Source organism: Ictidomys tridecemlineatus, chromosome 9, assembly GCF_052094955.1.
Source record: "Ictidomys tridecemlineatus isolate mIctTri1 chromosome 9, mIctTri1.hap1, whole genome shotgun sequence".
NCBI lineage: Eukaryota > Metazoa > Chordata > Mammalia > Rodentia > Sciuridae > Ictidomys > Ictidomys tridecemlineatus.
Genome location: NC_135485.1, coordinates 114,508,401 through 114,526,688, shown reverse-complemented (window position 1 = coordinate 114,526,688; position 18,288 = coordinate 114,508,401). Strand labels below are relative to the sequence as shown.

At 30.7% G+C, this 18,288-nt stretch overlaps 1 protein-coding gene across 4 annotated transcripts in view; it reads right to left on the bottom strand.

The window, feature by feature from the left end:
- Fstl5 (follistatin like 5) overlaps positions 1-18,288 on the bottom strand; it is a 757,510-nt gene that overhangs the window by 58,759 nt on the left and 680,463 nt on the right. For all 4 annotated transcript variants that reach the window (XM_040293119.2, XM_040293117.2, XM_040293120.2 and 1 more), the window contains 2 exons: positions 14,898-15,005; positions 11,014-11,138 (listed from right to left, as the gene is read on the bottom strand). In XM_040293119.2, the coding sequence (XP_040149053.1) occupies positions 11,014-11,138; positions 14,898-15,005 (233 nt within the window). The remainder of the gene's footprint in view (positions 1-11,013; positions 11,139-14,897; positions 15,006-18,288) is intronic.

The window sequence follows — 18,288 nt, the reverse complement described above, 5'->3', positions numbered from 1 at the left end:
CATGAAAGGGAGAGGAGGGAATGTTGCAAAGATTGCCTTTAGATAATTTGTAGAGTGCATCAGTCATTGGGTTTTGCTCTGGAAATGAAGAAAGAACTTGAATACTATAATGTAGTAAGTATTGAGAAAACATTGAGACAGAACTGAGTTTATAGCTGGTTCAGCACTCATAAGTGATTCACCATATGCAGAAGAGGGATAAAAATCCATGTAGCTGCTAGTTTTAAAGGAGGTAGAGCTTTAAAATTGCTTAGCTCAGTGCCTAAAGTGTTCAAAGTATGTTAATTAATATTAACACATATATAATTATAGTGATAAGAAAAAAATCTACAATTGAACAATACAACTTATAAAGATGTGAGATACTTAAGCTCAGATAAGTAAACTCAGACTTTAATTATATATAAAAATTAGAAAATTATAGAGAAAAACTTTGATAACTGATGGTAAATAGAAAGAAAATTAGAAATTACTTCTGAAACTCAACATTAGATAATAACAATAAAGAGTTGTACACTACCTATATATCCATTAAATTCCTCATATATCTGGTTCACTTTAATATTTTCATTCATTTATTTCCTGCTTCAATTCCTGATTTATTTTGATACATGACTTCTGAAATCACTGAATTTCATAATAAAAAGTGTATTTCTTTAAATTATTCATGTTATAGATTTAGAATAAGATTTGAACTTCATTATTTTTGTTTTGCTTGCAAAATACAGGAAAAATAAATGTTTTCAAATGAATTTGATATTTTAAAAAATGACCCTTTTAATTGGAAGAATACATGTGTATAATTTATTTTACTTCTGTAAAGCCAAATGTTGTTTTGGCCCTAAATAGTTTTTGAGTATTTTAAAATATTAAGAGATGATAACATAAATCAATTTAATATTAGATTAGTGGTAGAAGTAAGTATCAAAAGAATTATCAACATATTTTCATTTCATTTTGGTAGGGAAAACTAGCCAAAATCAGGAGACAAAAAAGATAATAAATAGAAAAATGTACCTCCATTTCACAAGGCTCCTTCTGATAATGATGATGCTTATTATAGGATATCTCTTAAATTTCACAAAACATAAAATACTAAGTTAGTAAAATAATGTACTTTTCAAAAGGACTATCTATTGCTAAATGGTTTCTATTCCTGCCTACTTGTATCTTTAAAAAGTCATTACTGTCCAACAATATGTCTTCAAATTAGATAAAACTATTTCCTGGTGTGAATAAATATTTAAATGAAGGCATAGATTTTTGATGGAAAACATTGCCAGACAAAGCCTATATTCAAGAAATGAGAAGCCAATGTAAAGATGAAAATCTATGATCTACTGAAAGTATTTCTTCCATTATTTTCCCACATGACCCATCCTAAAATTATTCTCATATATCTATTACATTGTTTAATCAAGTTTTTCAATAAAAATTATTTAGAATTTCAAATCATTCTATATACTTGATGTTCATACATATAACAGTTTTAAAATGGAAATTAAGCAACAGAGGTGTTGATTAATTTAAAATATAAACAACATTTACCATCACTCAAAATTGGTGAATTCTCTTAATTTATACTATCAAAATATATATATATGTATATACATGCATATATATGTATGCGTATGTGTCTGTGTTATTTTAGGATTTTCTAGGCTTCAGGTAAATTAGTAACTACTTCATTGCATATGCCATAAAATATTAGTGTAATTTTATACCATTTTATTTTAAAAGACCTTTCAATATAGAGAAAACAATCCATAAATATTTTGTCACACTCCCCAAAACATTCCCCACCACAACTGGGGTTAGATAAGAAAGGAAAAGTTTCCATACTACAGAAAAAAAATGGAATCAGCTTCAGTCCAAATAAATACAAAGGAATCTTTAAGCAAAACTCACCCACTTAAACAGTTTTTTTTTTTTTTTTTTCTGGTGTTACTAGGGATTGAATCCAATGCCTTGTGCATGTGAGGCAAGCACTCTACTGCCTGAGCTTTATCCCTAGCCCCACTTAAACAGTTTTAAGAGGTGCTTTACAACTTTCATTTTTATTTCTTCTGAAGCTGTCTGCTTCTATTCATTCTGTAGTTTATATGTGCTGGTGTACCCACCAAAGGATAATACTGTGACCGTTTAATGTTAATGTTCCTAATAGATTCATGTGGTTAGGTTGAGTATGTGTATTCATGATATATGTCATGTTAGATTTAATAGACAATTTTTTCATATGAATTACTTATCCTAATAAGTTGATTTTAAAGGCTCATGGACATATTTTCATGTATTTAATTATTTTAACCAAATCTTAAGGACTCCAAACCTGACCATTTTATTGCCTAATTGTTTTTTCAAAAAGGGAAGCAAGAAATAAAAAGACTGTAACATTACAAGTAAATGTTAGCAAGTGAATATACTTGAATGAAATGACATTTAGGATAAAAAGGCATGTGTTTGGCTAAATATTCTTGATTGACTCAAAATAACTTACATTTTTTTTTCTCCATACTAACTATAGTGAGGCTACATTCACAGATTTATAATTACATTAAAATACAGCAAAATGTTAACTAAGTTGAATTCACAATGAATAAAATCTCTCCAATTTTGCCTATCCAAAGACACCCCATACACAACCACCATCACACTAATTTTTTATTTAATTAAATTTTGCATTTATAGTAAAATATAATTAAATTTACATGTATATATACACATACATATGTGAATATATAGCCTCATCCACAGAAATTTTCCAAAATGTTTTATTTATTTTTATCATTAATTTACACATGTGTTCTGAAAGAAAAATTTTATTTAATTCTATTGCTATGCTGAGCCACAGTAGAAATCTTTAATTCAAGAAAAAAAATCTGTATTATATGTCTATATATGTATATATATATGTATATATGTATTTTAAATATATATGTGTGTGTTTATATGTATTTATATGTTTTATATGTAATTAAAATTTAAAAAAATTTTTTTTCATTCCTGGGGATATAATCTGGGGTCTCATACATGATAGGAAAGTGTTCCATCAATGAGCTACACATCCAACCCTTAAAGATTTAACACTTAAATGAAAATTGCTTCAAGAAAAAAATTCATGAACATAATAATCAGATGTTATAGTGAAGTACATCATGTACTTTTTCTTAAAATATATATATATTTTAAGAAAATATATATCCACTTAATGATATAAAGAATTAGAACTTCAGTTTTTCTTTTTCTTTACACAAATTTTATGAGAATTTATTAAAGCTCACATGCTTGATTAATAATATTATACCTACTCTAATAAGCAAAAGTATGAAATAGGCCTTGCACCATGCAAATTAAATTCATATGAGAAATTGGTCAAGTTTTCACAGTGAGTTCTTTTTTTTTCCTTTTTGATATACAAATTACAAAACATCTAAACTTCTGATATACAGGCGTTCCCTAACTCCTGATGGCTAGACTTACAATTTTCCAACTTTAGTATGGTGCAAAAGCAACATGTATTCAGTAGAAATACCATCCTTCAAATTTTATAATCTTGATCTTTTTCTAGGCTAGTTGCAGGTGCTATGATTAATTCTCATGATGCTAGACATATCAGTGAGCCCCAGCTACCAATTAGCCATGCTTACAAGGGAAGACAACCAATATGCTACAGTGCTCTGTGTTGCTAAGCTATGATATTCCATAATTTTGGGTGTGTTAAACAAAATTTTTATTTATGATATTTTCAACTTGCCAAAGTTTTATTGGGAAATAAACTAGGCATAAATTGAAGAGCAGCTATATTCCTTCGCTTATCTCAAATGAGTTGAGGGTATTTGCACTGCTTAGCAAACAGAAACAAGTGATGTCTGCAACCAAATAATTTACCTGTAAAATAAGTTTAATTTACCATTTTGGGCAACACCAAAATCATGTGAGAAAGAGAAAAAATAATCAGAAATTTATTATTTACTTACACTATAGATGTCTCTTAAGTAGAATACTAGTTCCTGTCAAACACAAGGTTCTATGTTTTACTGAACACCTTGATGAGTTAGCTTAAGGACCTCTGAGAGAAGAAATAAGAGTGATTTTACTTTGCATAATAAAACTCAAGAGTCAGATCTTCAATGTGAAGTGTTTCTAAATTACATGTTATTAGTGCTCCATTGATTCCTTCAGTAAAAGTGCTGTTGAGTGAGTCTACTTAAAGGCTATATTAAATCCTAGATCTTAGAGTCTACTAATAATACCTGTATAAAATGCTTCCTTTAAAAATATTGAAATCTCTGTATTTCAATAATAGTGTGCTCTTTAAATCCAACTTTTTTTCATGTACAACAAAAATATTCCACAACAAATACAGCTACTAATCTGACTAACAAAATCTGTAGAAAGTTTTGCTGGTCTATTTGGTTTATCCTCTTTGGGCACTGTACTCTTTTTTACAAGGCTCAGATAAAGAAGATCCATGTTAATACAGAGAACAGACTAACAAGCAAAGTTGATGGTGCTTTTTAATTCAAGAAGTAATGAAGATAACAAACAACTTGCATACACAATTTCTCTGCAAGCACTCCATGTTTTTCTGTTTCTAATCATTTTACACTCAATGTGTGGACTGCATTAATATGCTAAAGAAGGTTGAAAACACTGCATAAAATAACAGCAAATCCAGTAACTATAATGGAAAAGAATAAGAATGGTTATCATAGATCAAAGTTTGAAGGGTATAGTTTTTACTTCTTTAGAAATAAGATGGAAAAAGTCGACAAATGTTTAGGTAGTCTGAGCTTTGCACCCATATAAGAATATTGAAATGTTTGCCAGTAGTGATTTGCAGTTGTATGTGCACCCAGACATAGAAATGTATGTGTATTTTTTGTTTAATAAACTATTTATGAACGTCTTTTCTTTTCCAGCCAGTGCACCCGGTTCTGAGATGTAAGGATCCCCTGAGATAATAGATCTTGTCAATCCAAAGTTTACTTTGGTCTGGAATGGACAAGAGACTGAAGAAGAAATTAAAATTGTTATAGCATAAAGACAGATTTTGGTTCCTGGAATATTTAGAACTCTTGTTGTTTGTTAATTTTTCTTTGTGAGCTGAATTATCATACAAGGATGAATGTAGGTTAAGTGGAGGGGGAAGCATTTCAATGAATTGTAGTTTTATAAAATTTTTATCTTAAAATTTTTTTAAACTAATTTTGATGCTTAGCATCCTGGAATTATACTTTAAAAACAAAATGCCTTTGAACAACTGATATTTTCACTTGCTGATATGCTAAAATTTCAATGTAAACAGACACTTTGAGTGCTAAAATTGTATTTCCATCCACCTGGCCTTCCATGAATCAAGTCGCAACAGTAGAGTTGTCTTGATATATGGCTAGTGATATATATAATTTTTGCTTTAACAGATTTGATAAAATATGAAGGGGAATGATATACTTTGCTTCAACTTCCACTTTCACAGAGTGTTTATTTTTCCCTTGAAGGAGCTTTAAGGAAACATATATCAAACCCAGTCCCTTCTTAATCATTTCCTTGCTATAATTTATAAGAGAAAAAATGTGCTATAGTCTCTGGACTGTGTGAGAAGTGTCCGCTACTGCTTCCTATCTGGGTTTACTGCATCACTTGCAGTGCAGCGAAAGCCATTGGATGTACTAGGACTATGATGGATCTGGGACCAGATAAGTATGCAGTGTCTTTCTGCCCTGTTTGGCAGCAAGGACTTTTACACTCAGTACTCCTTATGCTTTGGGGATCCTAAAGGAGTGCCTTCCAGCTACCCTCGTCCTTTATAGCCCATTAACTGGAAGGGTAACCCAATCTCAGTTGTTTGGTCCAGACCAACATTGTTTTGGGGTATGTAGAAGGGACAGGAGTAATATTATAAGAAAATACTTTGAACAGTAGTTGTCTATTTTTTCACTTGTTTTGCTTAACAGGTCAAGTCCAGAGAAGAAGAAAAGTGTAGGAACTGGCATTTTCAGGATTTTATATTAATGTGTTGGCTTACTCATAAGTAACTCATAATGTGCTGGCTTCTCACTGGGTGTTTACTGACCTTCTTGATTCTTCCTCTCAAAAAATAGGAACACTTTAAAAATCTATTTCCATATAAATAAAACCCAAAGACATGGATATGTGATTTGAAATTAAAGGGAAACATGATCAAATTTCAGTGGAGCAATGGTTTTAAGGCAAACTCTTCAAAGCATCTCAAATAGCAACACCCTAGTTGTGACCATTCCTGACTACTTATAGCACTAGTCCTGGGATTAGACACCCAACTCAAAAATCCTCCCCTCCTCGTATTTACTGTGAGCGTCTTCTGTGCCAATTGACAATGGCATATCTCAGCCCGGTGGAATTAAATTTGTTTCTACTTGAATTCTAATCTGGAGGTATTAGAGAGGAAAAGGAAAAAAAGCATGATTTACAAGTGATTCCAAAGACAAGCTATAAATAATATCTTTATCTTTCATCCAGTGGTACCTGTTTTAATTGTAACAACAGTATTATTTTACTCAACATAAATCACAAAGAATTTCCACTGATAACACCATCCAGCCCAAATGTTAGTGAGGCGAAATATCTTGCTGTTATTTTCTTTTTAACATGTTTTGCATTTATAAAAATCACCTAAGAAAGCCTTCTGCTAATTCTTGCACTTGTAGATTACTCTTTCTGGCCTTTTCTATTATTGTGAAGTAAGCTTTATCACATTTCCCTGCTCTGCTCCACATTGGCCTCCATGTCTATCTCACTTTTATCCCCTGACAACCAAAATATATATCATTTTCAGGAAGAATTATTGAAGATTTTTTTAAAGGAAAGTATTATGAAAAAATTTCATCCCTCACCCCCTGCTATCTGCTCCTTTGCTTCTTTTATTAGGTCAGTTTTCCTCACCCCTCTAATTCTTTGGTAAACCTTAAAAGAAACTATGGTAACATGACATATTATTTGTAGACCTATTGTTTTTTCATTTCTTTTATGCAAGCTCTAGGAGCACCTGCACAGCAAGCTCTAATGTTTACTCTTACTACAACGAGAGAAATTGACATTTAAAATTTTCTCTCTTTAGAGTGGTTCCAAAAATAAAACAATCAATTATGTAAATGTCTATGCTTTATGAGATTTAGTTGCTTTCAAGTTTAACACAAGCATTATAACAACTGTTTCTGAAAACTAATGAACTTATTTTTTAATTACTTTGAATTTTTTTTTTTACTGATTTCAAAAGATTGCTAATAAGAATTACTAAAGCTCCCATTCATTAGCCATACCATTTGAGGAGTGAAATTACCATACTATTCAAATATATCTATTTACACAATATGATAATTTCCATTTAATTTGACAACAGGGTTGTATGATAATTTACTTCTTGGGATACAAATTATGAATAGAATAATGAAACATTTTTCTTATTTGTAGAATACTTACGATTAAAAACGATAATGAATTTTTATTTCCATGTTTGCTACATTAAGTAAACACAACTGATTCTTAGGAGGATTACATACTCTTCAGTTTTAAGTTTCTCTTTTAATTTTGCCTTCTGTTTTTCATATTACAATTAATTTTTCTCATTGCAGTGCAAAATATATTCCATTTGTACTATATAACCTCTTCAATTATAGAACTATAGTACATAATTTTTTAATTTCTTGTCAAAGTTGGAGGTTTATAAAGGAAACTTTCTACTAACTGCAATTCTAAAAATGACTAGCTAATACTGAAATGTGGAATGAATTACTAATGTTACATAATAATTAATAATTACATTATTTGTTAAATATTCAATGAAACTATTTTGATATGAATTAATAGATCATAAGCTATAAAATTTTACTTTTACTTAAAAACAAAAAGGGATAAAATTAGAGAATGATTTAAATAAATATAATTTTGGATAAATATCTCTGTTATTAACCTATTTTTAACTTATTTAAATTTCCCTTGAATAATTAAGAAGTAAATTAACAACTCACACTCTTTTATAGTAAAATTATGTTCTACATTGTTTTATTGATCTTATAAAAATAAACTTTTAGTCAATATTAAGTCAGTCCATTTCAAAAGCTCAACAAATAATGGAAGCTTTTGAAGAGACAGAAGTATGATAAATTTTCTCATCTTCAAGGAAGTTTCATTGAATTTAACTTCTTCAGGAAATAAAAGTTCAGGGACTAAAGCTTGATCCAGTGTCTAGAACATAATACCTTGAGGAATATTTTGATTAAGCTCAAATATTGTATGGAATTTCTATATCTGATTATCCCAAGCCTAGGAGTCACATAATCTTATTTCAATGGCAAAGACAGAAAAAAAAAAAGTTTTTTCTTTCAGTTTACTTAGATCAAAACAGAGTATTTTCACTGATAAATTGTTACTCTGTAGTATAAAACAGGAATGACCATATGCTTTAGGCTGAATCACTCAGGAAATGGAACCCAGTTCAGTGGAGAAGCTGAATGAATGAATAACACCAGGCCCTCATTCTCAGTATTATGAGCATGAATATTAATTTCCTGAAACTCCAATCCCTAAAGGAATTCAAAAAGAACCTGAGTTAGGACTTTAAGAAAGTTCGTGGGGTTTTTTTGTTTGTTTGTTTGTTTTTTTAGAAGTTTTGAAGTGTTGAGAGTTTCAAATGTTTTCAAAAGGTGAACTTCCTAAATTTTGTGAACTGATTAGTTATTATAAAATATTTAACAAAGTTTAATGTAAGCCTATAAAATTATTTTGGCATTTTATTGCATATATTTAAGGTGTATGAGATTATGTTTTATATATGTATATAAATATCAAGAAAGTCTGTATATGCATATATGACATGTATATATGTGTTCACAGTTTGTAAGACACACACACACACACACACACACACACGGAAGTCATTACCTTAGTCAAGCTTAGTCACCACTCACACACAATGTAGTCTTTACTATAGTAAAGCAAATTATCATACCCATTTTTTAATTTTCTTAATTTCTCAGTTCTGATCTACCTTAGAATCTAGGCTAAAGAAATCTAGGATTTATAGCCCCCCCGAAAAAAAAAATAATAAAAATAAAAGAACTGAATGAAAAATGAGAATAAAAACATAAAAATAGAGAAGCAAAATTATAACTAATTACAAAGAAACCACTGTGCTTATAAGCATTATAGATAGACTACACAACAATTATTAATTATTATGGAGAAAGTTAATACTCCAACATTATTTTCTTCCAATCCTCAGAAGTAAAGGAAGTAAAATAGTTGAGGTCACCACAGCCAATAACAAATGGTGCTGCTAGGGCATTCAGGGTTAGATTTGTCTGGCAGGAGATATAAATTCTTATTATTGCTGTTTAGCAGTTCCACACAAGTCATGTATTCTAGAAATAGAACTGCTACAGAGCCAGTAATGTGTTGGACACTGGAGATCGAGTACATTAGAAGTAGCTACAGTTCTTTCTAAACCAGATTAGAGAAAACAATGTGGTAATTTCTTCCTTCTTTATTTCCATTACTATGAGAAGTTTCAATTAATTATCTATTACTTTTTTAGGTATTAAGGATATAAAATCCTAACACTTGTACAGGGTCTTTTCAGACATTGAAGATACATATTATTTGAAATAAGGATGCTACAAACTATCAGAAAAGCACATTCATGTGATGCAAGTTCAGAGGAAGGAATTTAACATTAATTAAACACATATTGTGTTCCAGACCGTTTACTTGCTAAGGAAATAAACAGCAGTCAGAAAGTAGCGCCAAATTCTGAAAAACACAGTTCATAAAATTGGATCTCAGCAACATGAATTTACATGCATTCTAAATTTGGTTAGAAATATATTACATGAAATTGGCAGGAGAAAAGAATGTATCTATCTCTTAGGTTCCTGATGTAGAATGAATCTTCATAATGTTAAAAATACTTTACATGTAACAGTTTATTTTTGGAAAAGCATGTTAATTTTTACTCTTACCATTCACTATAGTAATAAGGATAATTACTTTGAAAAGCAATAGGAAATTTGATGATTCCCCTTGTTAATTAAAATTAGATTCTTGTGCAGGTAAGATTGATATAATTTCATTTTTATTCTCACTAAATTAAATACATATAAAAAAATGTAACACACACTATGCCGCTGCTCATCCCTAAAAGGAATACAGATGTTTAAAAATCCTTAGGCATAATTTTAAATCTTTTTACAGTATGTATAACTAATTAAAATCGTGCCTTCTATTTATTCACATTATTTGGATGTTTTTCTAATTATTATTAGTTCCGACTCCAGCCCAGCTATTTGTCATTTAGAGTCTAAAGAGATGCAAAGATCTGACGATATGACAACTAAATCTAAGAATGCAGAATCACACATTGAACCTATTGCATGCATGTAAAGAATATACTTTCACTTCTCCTCTTCAACCATTTAAACACTACTATGAAGACTTGGGGTGATATCACTAGAGGTTAATATTATTTTTTCTCTTCTTGTAAATATGTGAAGAGACAGAAAACGCTGATATGTCTTATCAAAGAGCCGACTGTAAACATTTCATATCAACTTACTATACTTTTATACAATATTATATTAATTGAAGATAATTCTAAAAAAATTTGAATGGATTTCTATTACTATAACTCTCTAATACAAAGTTCAAATCAATATTCTCTCCATTTGGAGAAGTGATTCTATCACTTAAATTATTTATTTATTTTTAAGGAAATGCCAATATTTTTCAAGAGCCTAAGAAGAACGCTAATGAAAACATGGAAAATATTAGCTTTTAAATTGATAAAAATAACAAAATATAATTGCATTTGTAAATTTATTTCTTAGGCATGAAATTCATTACTAATGTTGATAAACAGAATTTCATCAAGCTGATATAACAAAGCCAGTTGTGTATATTTACTTTATAATTAATTTTAAAAATAATTTTATGTGACTTACTACAATTGGAAATCTAAAAACTCAACTCAACACTTACCTCATATGGGTGATAATGAGTGTTGTGGTGGGAATGAAAAAGTCATCCACTCTGTCAAACTGTTTTCCCACTGGCTGAGTATGAATGGTGTGGTGAGGGACATTCCCACTGGCCAGAGTTATTACCTAAACAGATTACACAATGTTTAGATCTGGGCAATACATTTTCTTAATACTATGAACTTTGCTATGTTTTTAGATGAAATACTTTTTTCTGACACTTGTTTGCGTAGAATCTTTACTGCTTGCCTCAAAATTAGCATATTGTTAGGCAAACTGAAATTTGTGATTGTTTTTCTAATTTTCAATATGGAAACCTTTGTTTTTATAAATAAGTGGGGGGAGGGAGGAAAGATGTTTGTTTTGAGCAATTTCTGCTTAAAATACAAAATACAGTTATGCCATACATAACAGTTTCAATCAACAACAAACTGCAAATACAAAGACAGTCCCTTAAAATTAAATTGCTTAATAACACTGTAGCCATTTTAGTTTTTGTCAGTATACTCTATAATGTGTGAATGATAAAGAAATAGACATAACTCTGCAGCTTTCAAAACATGCCCATCATTAAGAGATACATGATTGTAAATATACACACATAAGCAATTTCTATAAAAATGTTAACTTGGCTATTATGAGAAAAATAAATGTAAGTCTACAACTGCTACAAATCAGATATTAGGACAAAATCCTATCCATAAGAACAAAACTGTCAAAACAAGCATGAAAACTCCAAAATCATATGAAACACTTTAACTTTCAAAAAATCATAGCATCATTTTTTTCTAACTTTCCTTTCTATAAATTCAAAATAATCAACTAAACTAAGTTTTAATTTAAAAGGCTTTTTTTCATTGCTAACTCTTAAACTTTTATAAGTCCATTAAAGAAAGGATCACCATGTTTAAATTGTTGACTTTGTGACTTAGAAATTTAAAATTTTGCTTCAACACATAATGTTTTCCCAAGGACTTTGGCAAGATATCTGCTGTTTTCACTGAGTATTCCAAGTTGAAGGAGAGGTGCCTATCTTCAATGTTTTCATTCACAGTACCCCTACCACACAGAACTCATCGCACAGCCCTACCTAACCCAAATCATCCACCATCATTGAGATAATACTTTTGTGCCTTCATGATTCAGTAGTTACCATTATAAGATATGCTGTATTATGGCAAAACAAGGTCCCTCCTAGTTCTAGCATCAATCTCCCTTCCCAGAGTCTATTAACAATATCACAGGGGAACACTAGAGTCAAAATGAGGAGTTGCCCATGTTTCTTCTGATTTTGTGAATTCAGTTTCTCCACAGGACTATCTGTTTCCCCTTTCAAATGCATCTTAAATCCCATTTCCTCTGTGGATGTTTTCTGGTAATACTGTTGGGAGACAATTATCTATGTATATTTTGACATTTCTGCAGAGTCAGGTTTTTCTGAGCAAAGGAACTGGCAAATGTGGCTAAAGGATTATGGCATAACACAAATGCTTGGGAGGCTAGTCATGGCAAATTGCTCCTGAGAGATTAGAGATTTATCTCATTTGAGCCAAATGCTGACATTCTAGGGCATTAATTTCCCATCCTAGGAGAAGATTTCCATATATTCCAGAGTAATAATATTTATCCTATGCCAGCAGCCCCAGCAAAACTCAGAGATATAATCCAAGATTCTTCTCCTGGTACAACTATACAGTATGTGCTGGGTAACATCCTTCTCATGGCTAATGTTGACATAGCTGGGAAATAAACACTAACATACTACTTGAGAAAAAAAAATTCTCTGTTCTAGAGAATATGTCCTATTTGTTTATTTATCTATTAAACTTTATATAAATAACTCTTTCTATATGTACTATTTGAATGGTACTTCTCAATTTCTATATTTTATTTTACATTTCTAGGTGGGACTTACCTTTGACTCTCACTTAGTTAATATTTTAAAAATTCACTATATTCTATTAGCATGTCAATGGTTTTAGGTATTCAGAGGAAAAAAAAAAACAGTTTCCCATGGCTGAATAAATGTGTGGGAAGTTACACAGGACTTCTATAAAGTTCTTTTTTCCCCTTTTAGTGTGTAAAATATTAAAGAAGTTTGCTTAAGCAATTGTGAGTAACTACTATAACAGTTGGAAAGTTGTTAACCTATCTAAGTAGTTTTCACCAAGGTTTGATTCTAAAGAATATAGTATTATTGAAAATATATGTATAAATATACGTATATAAAATGTATATATATATATATATATATATATATATATATATATATAAAACTATACCCTACTTATCTTATTGATAGGACATTCTCACAGTCATTCAGTAGGAATATTATGCTTTTCCCTTCATGAGATTGTGTCAATCTCCTTGAATCTGGGCAGGCAGTATGATTTGCTTTGATTAATAAGGATGTGGGCAGAGGTGCTTTTATGTGAACTCTGGTGAATTAAACCTTAACTAGACCTGTAGCTTCCACTCTTATCACTTGCAACCATTGTCCTGTAAAAATCCTTGTTTAAAGAATAAGAAATTGCATGCAGGAGGCACCCAAATGAACACTAGAACCTTGTGATAGGCATGAGGTGATCCCATTTTGAACCCTGAGGTAACAGGAGCCACACTAGTGCTCCTAGATCATACCAGCAGAACTCCCCAGTTGGCCATGTCACAGAATTATGAGGGGTGTCACTCTTTAAGACAACAAATTTTGATGTGGTTTGATTTGTACAATAGATAACTGAAATACTGTATTTCGGATGTTTCAAATGTCATATATTTCCAGTGAATATCAAATGAGCCATCATTATGATTGCTCAGTAAAATATTTCATTTCAAGAGATCTGTCATTTGTGAGTTAAATACTGTAACACTGACAATAACTCAGAAACATAAAAAAAATAGTGTTAGCGAAAACAGACTAGAAGTAAAACTATTGCACTCAATATATGTCATTGAAAAATAACTGAAGGTTAATGATTTAGGGCCTTGTAAGGAGAGACACATTCAAGGCAGAAGTATAATCACAAGGTAATTTAAGAAATAGTATAAAGCATGTTGCCAGGGCTAAATATTTCTTCCAATTCCCTCTCTGCTTCCTCTTAAACTTGTAAGTCCAGAAATCTAAAGATTGTACTAAAGGGTCAAGATCAATGCATATTTTTTTCTATGTCTGTGAAGTGCTCACATAAACAACTTCAAAGCAGAAGCAAATCTCACCACTACAGCACAGCATATCCCCCAATTAAAAATTATGCAGTCTAATATAATAAAATACCATACTTTTGGAGAAAATGGTGATCTGCTCTGAGGCTTCTGCACTGTAATCCTATTGGTCTCTACCTTACATGTACCACTGAAATTGTTAAACGGTAATGCTACAGGTTAAATGTGTCCTTCAAAAACTCATGTTCCTGTGTTGGAAACTGGGTGGACCCTAATGCAGCAGTGTTGAGAGGTGGGAACTTTGGGAGGTGATTGGTTGAGCCATTAAAAATGGATGAATTCATTCATAGATTAATTTGTTATTAAGGAGTGGTTTTTGAGAACCATGCACCAAAATAAACCTCTATGCTTTATAAATTACCTAGTCTTTGGAATTCTGTTACAGCAGCAAAAAGTAGACTGAATTTTTACCTTTACTTTCCTAATAACATCAACTTTGTCACTATAGATTATTCTTTTTCTATATAAATATAGACTCTAATGAATATGACCCATGATTTCCTCAAAACTCTCAACTTTTTTTTCCTTTTACTATGAAGATCTAGTTGTGGTTAAAACTACATTTTTAAGATGGAAGCATAGCATAGGAAAATGGTCATTATCCAGTGAGCTATCTAAAAGTTTGAAATCACTGTTTTCTCAAATATACTGGTATGTACTTACCTGTAGTGTTGGGGAGGTCTTCTCCATGGTACCCCAGCTTAGGACCCAAACCTGATCATGTGATTTGTCATAGTGTAATTTAACTGGGACAGGATCTGTGCTCACTGCCTGTAATAAAGAAGAGTAAATCAAAGAATAATTTTCAGACTAAATTGTTAGTTTAAAACTTTGCCATAATTGTTGAATGATTCTAAGAATTTAGATGTCAGATTAAAAATTTAGTTTGACAGTTGTCTAATATTCTGACCCCTTTTGATTAATTTGGAAATATTATACTTAACTCAAATACATTTTTGTTCATTATTTGCACAATTTTATATACTCTTATGTCACTCATTACTTATATAAATTGTGAGTCAAACAAAGACATTTAGAAATGCAAGATTAAAAAAAAGATTAATCTGCTCATTTTGATCAAGTGTTGAATATAAGTAAGAACTATGTTTATATTATCAGAGTTTTTTCATATTTATCCTGAATATGGGACCTGACCCTATATAAAATGTCAAAAATCTGATATATGGTTGTAACTTTAATAACTGACTGCCTAATTTAATTTGCTTAATGAGAAATCCAAAACCACAGAAAGAAAAAGAAGCATTTTTTTAACCACACTTGGTATGGCAAATATGTTTTTTCTGCTAACGTTTATATTAAACATTTACTTAAAACACAATTCCCAGGAAACAAATTACTGCCAGGAAGGTATTTTACTCACCATAATTTCAAGCCATTTATTTTATAAGCTAATACTTTTTAAAAGTAGTTTCCTGTAGTTGTTTAATTATATATTTTTTCTAATTTAATTATGTATTTTTCTAATAACATAAAATGAATTTAATAAAACAGACTTTATCTAATAATGAAAGCATTTATTCTCAAAGCTCTGCTGAGTATCCTTAGCAAATTTTCCAAGTTCTAATTTACAATGAAATGCTCTTCTCAGTAGATTAAGAAAAGGTAAATTACATTTGTAGTTGGACATATGGAAACTTATAACTTAAGTAAAATATTGGAAGTCAACACTAATTGATACATCTCTTCAAAATCTTATCATTAATTTTGCTTACTTAAAATGCTTAATATTTTTGGATTATTTTAAAAAATGATTTTTGAATAAAAATATTTAAAAACATTTCTATTTTGATATTCTTACTTTTTCTCCTGGCTAACAAAGCACATATTGTTTGGAGATTTCTCAGCAGGGCAGAAATGTTACAGTGTTGGTAAGCACCAATTTACACCAAGAACTAATTCCATCATTTCCCTTGACAGATAATAAGCTTTCCAGTCTCTTCATAGGCTAGTAGTAGTTACAAGGCATATTAAAGTTTCTGCATTATAAAAATATAATACAACATTTATGAGAGTGACATTACAATTCGTCAACCCACATGGTCTTGGAAAGAGCCTCCTTGCACCATGCTTTCCCTTTGTCTGCTTTGAATGTTACCATCAAAGCCTATTAGGTCTTAAGTTCCATTGTCATTTTGAGGTTTTGAAAATATAAGTTTAAGGAGGAGAAGCCAAAAGAAAAGTAAAGCAGAAGAAAAATAAAAGGAGATTGAATTCATGATAATAACCTTGAGACAAATCTAGGACAATTATCCCTAGACATGATGATATTAACATAATTAAATGTTTTATTGCTTAAGGAATAGTTTGCCTGATATTTTGTTAATTGTATTTGAATGAATGCCAGATGTTTCATTTGAATTTCTTCATGCACTAATCAATAATTTCAATGCATATATAGCAAAAGAGCTATCATCAATCACTACACTGATGACAAAGCAATAAAATTCCTTTGAATTTTCATATTATCTTCTTTACGTGTTAGACTTGATCTAGGTGTGATTATAAAAGCCTATTTTGTATGCATTTTGAAACGGAATAATCAGCAGGTCTTGAAAATATTAAGGATTGAATAGCTTAATGTAAACAAAGCAAAAATAACAAAAAGCTTATTGTTATTCACTGGTAAGAACAGAGTGATAAAATGAGCAAAGGTCTAGAAGTTTCTTTTTGAGCAAAGGTCTAGAAGTTTCTTTAAGTATCAAGGAATTTTCTAATGAAAATTTCTAGTTTGCCAGCTGTACAGGTATTTTTCTTTTCATCAAGCCTTTCATAGTGTTATTTTTATGGGTATATCACAATCCACAGATTGTTAATTCTTATTTAATGGTGTAAGGAAGCTGAAGCTCAGTCTTGTCAGTGGTCATCTAGCCAATGGTCAGGACTGCTAGAATTTGATAGTCTGTGCTCCTTATCTATGAGAACCTCTCTGTGCATGAAGGTCCCTCCCTCCAGGTAGAATGATTAATTCCTGAAAAGTTACAGATCTATTGCCCTCCATTTTATACCTCTTGTATAAGAAAACATTCTTTGGAAATTTTCTCTTTTGAGAGATTAAAAGAAACTCCTGGAGCTTCAAATAAATGCAGTTTCCTCTCTAGAAGCATATAATCCTAATGGTGAATCAGTGAAAGGCAGTATGCATATGCTTATGAGCTTGTTTTCAGAAGCTGATGCTTATCATAACTCCATCTCTTAAAATTACAATACAATATCTTAAGAAATTACTGAATTTTTTGGCTTGTTTTTTTTATACAAAAAAAAAAAGAAAAATAATAATACCCACTTCAAAAGGTTGTTTTGAATTTTACATGAGTTAGTAAATAGTAGTTAATATTCAACAGGTGCATCAAGCCTTAGGAAGTGCCTGTTGAATTCTAAGCAATACTGATATACTACTTATATTACTGCTGCTACTGTTAGAAAAACTAGGGCTGAGCAGACAGGCTCAAGTTCCTAGGTTCCATCCCAGCACTTCTGAAGCCCATGCCCCCTGAAAAAAAAAAAAAAAAAAGAACTAAGGGAACCAGGTATTTTCTTGACTGTTAGCATTTTAATGCTTTAAGATTTAGAAATTAAATACCATTATTTAGCTAATAAAGAATCTGAAACCTAGGAAAGTAAGTAAATAAACACAGTCTCTGCTTGAAGAGTTTACAGATAAAAGGCACTTAAAATAACTCCATGAGGCTTATAACATGAAAAAAAAATACAAAGAACAATTACTATAAAAACTCAGAGGAAGAATAATGCAGGATGAAGGACAAGGACACAGGTGATGCTTTGAGCCTTAAAGTATCATTTTTTTTTAATGAATGGGAAAACAGAGACTGTTTTTTAAAGTTAATGTATGAGGGTATTTTACAGGAGATGTCAGAAGGCAGTCCATGATTAATTGCCTTCAGGTAAATTAAAAGATATGTACTTGGAGTAGGGAAATATCAATCAAAATTTCAAAACAACTTCAGAAATTGAAAAATGTCTTATCAAAGATCTATAAAAGTTTTAAATATTTTGTGTGTCAGCATTTCAAGAG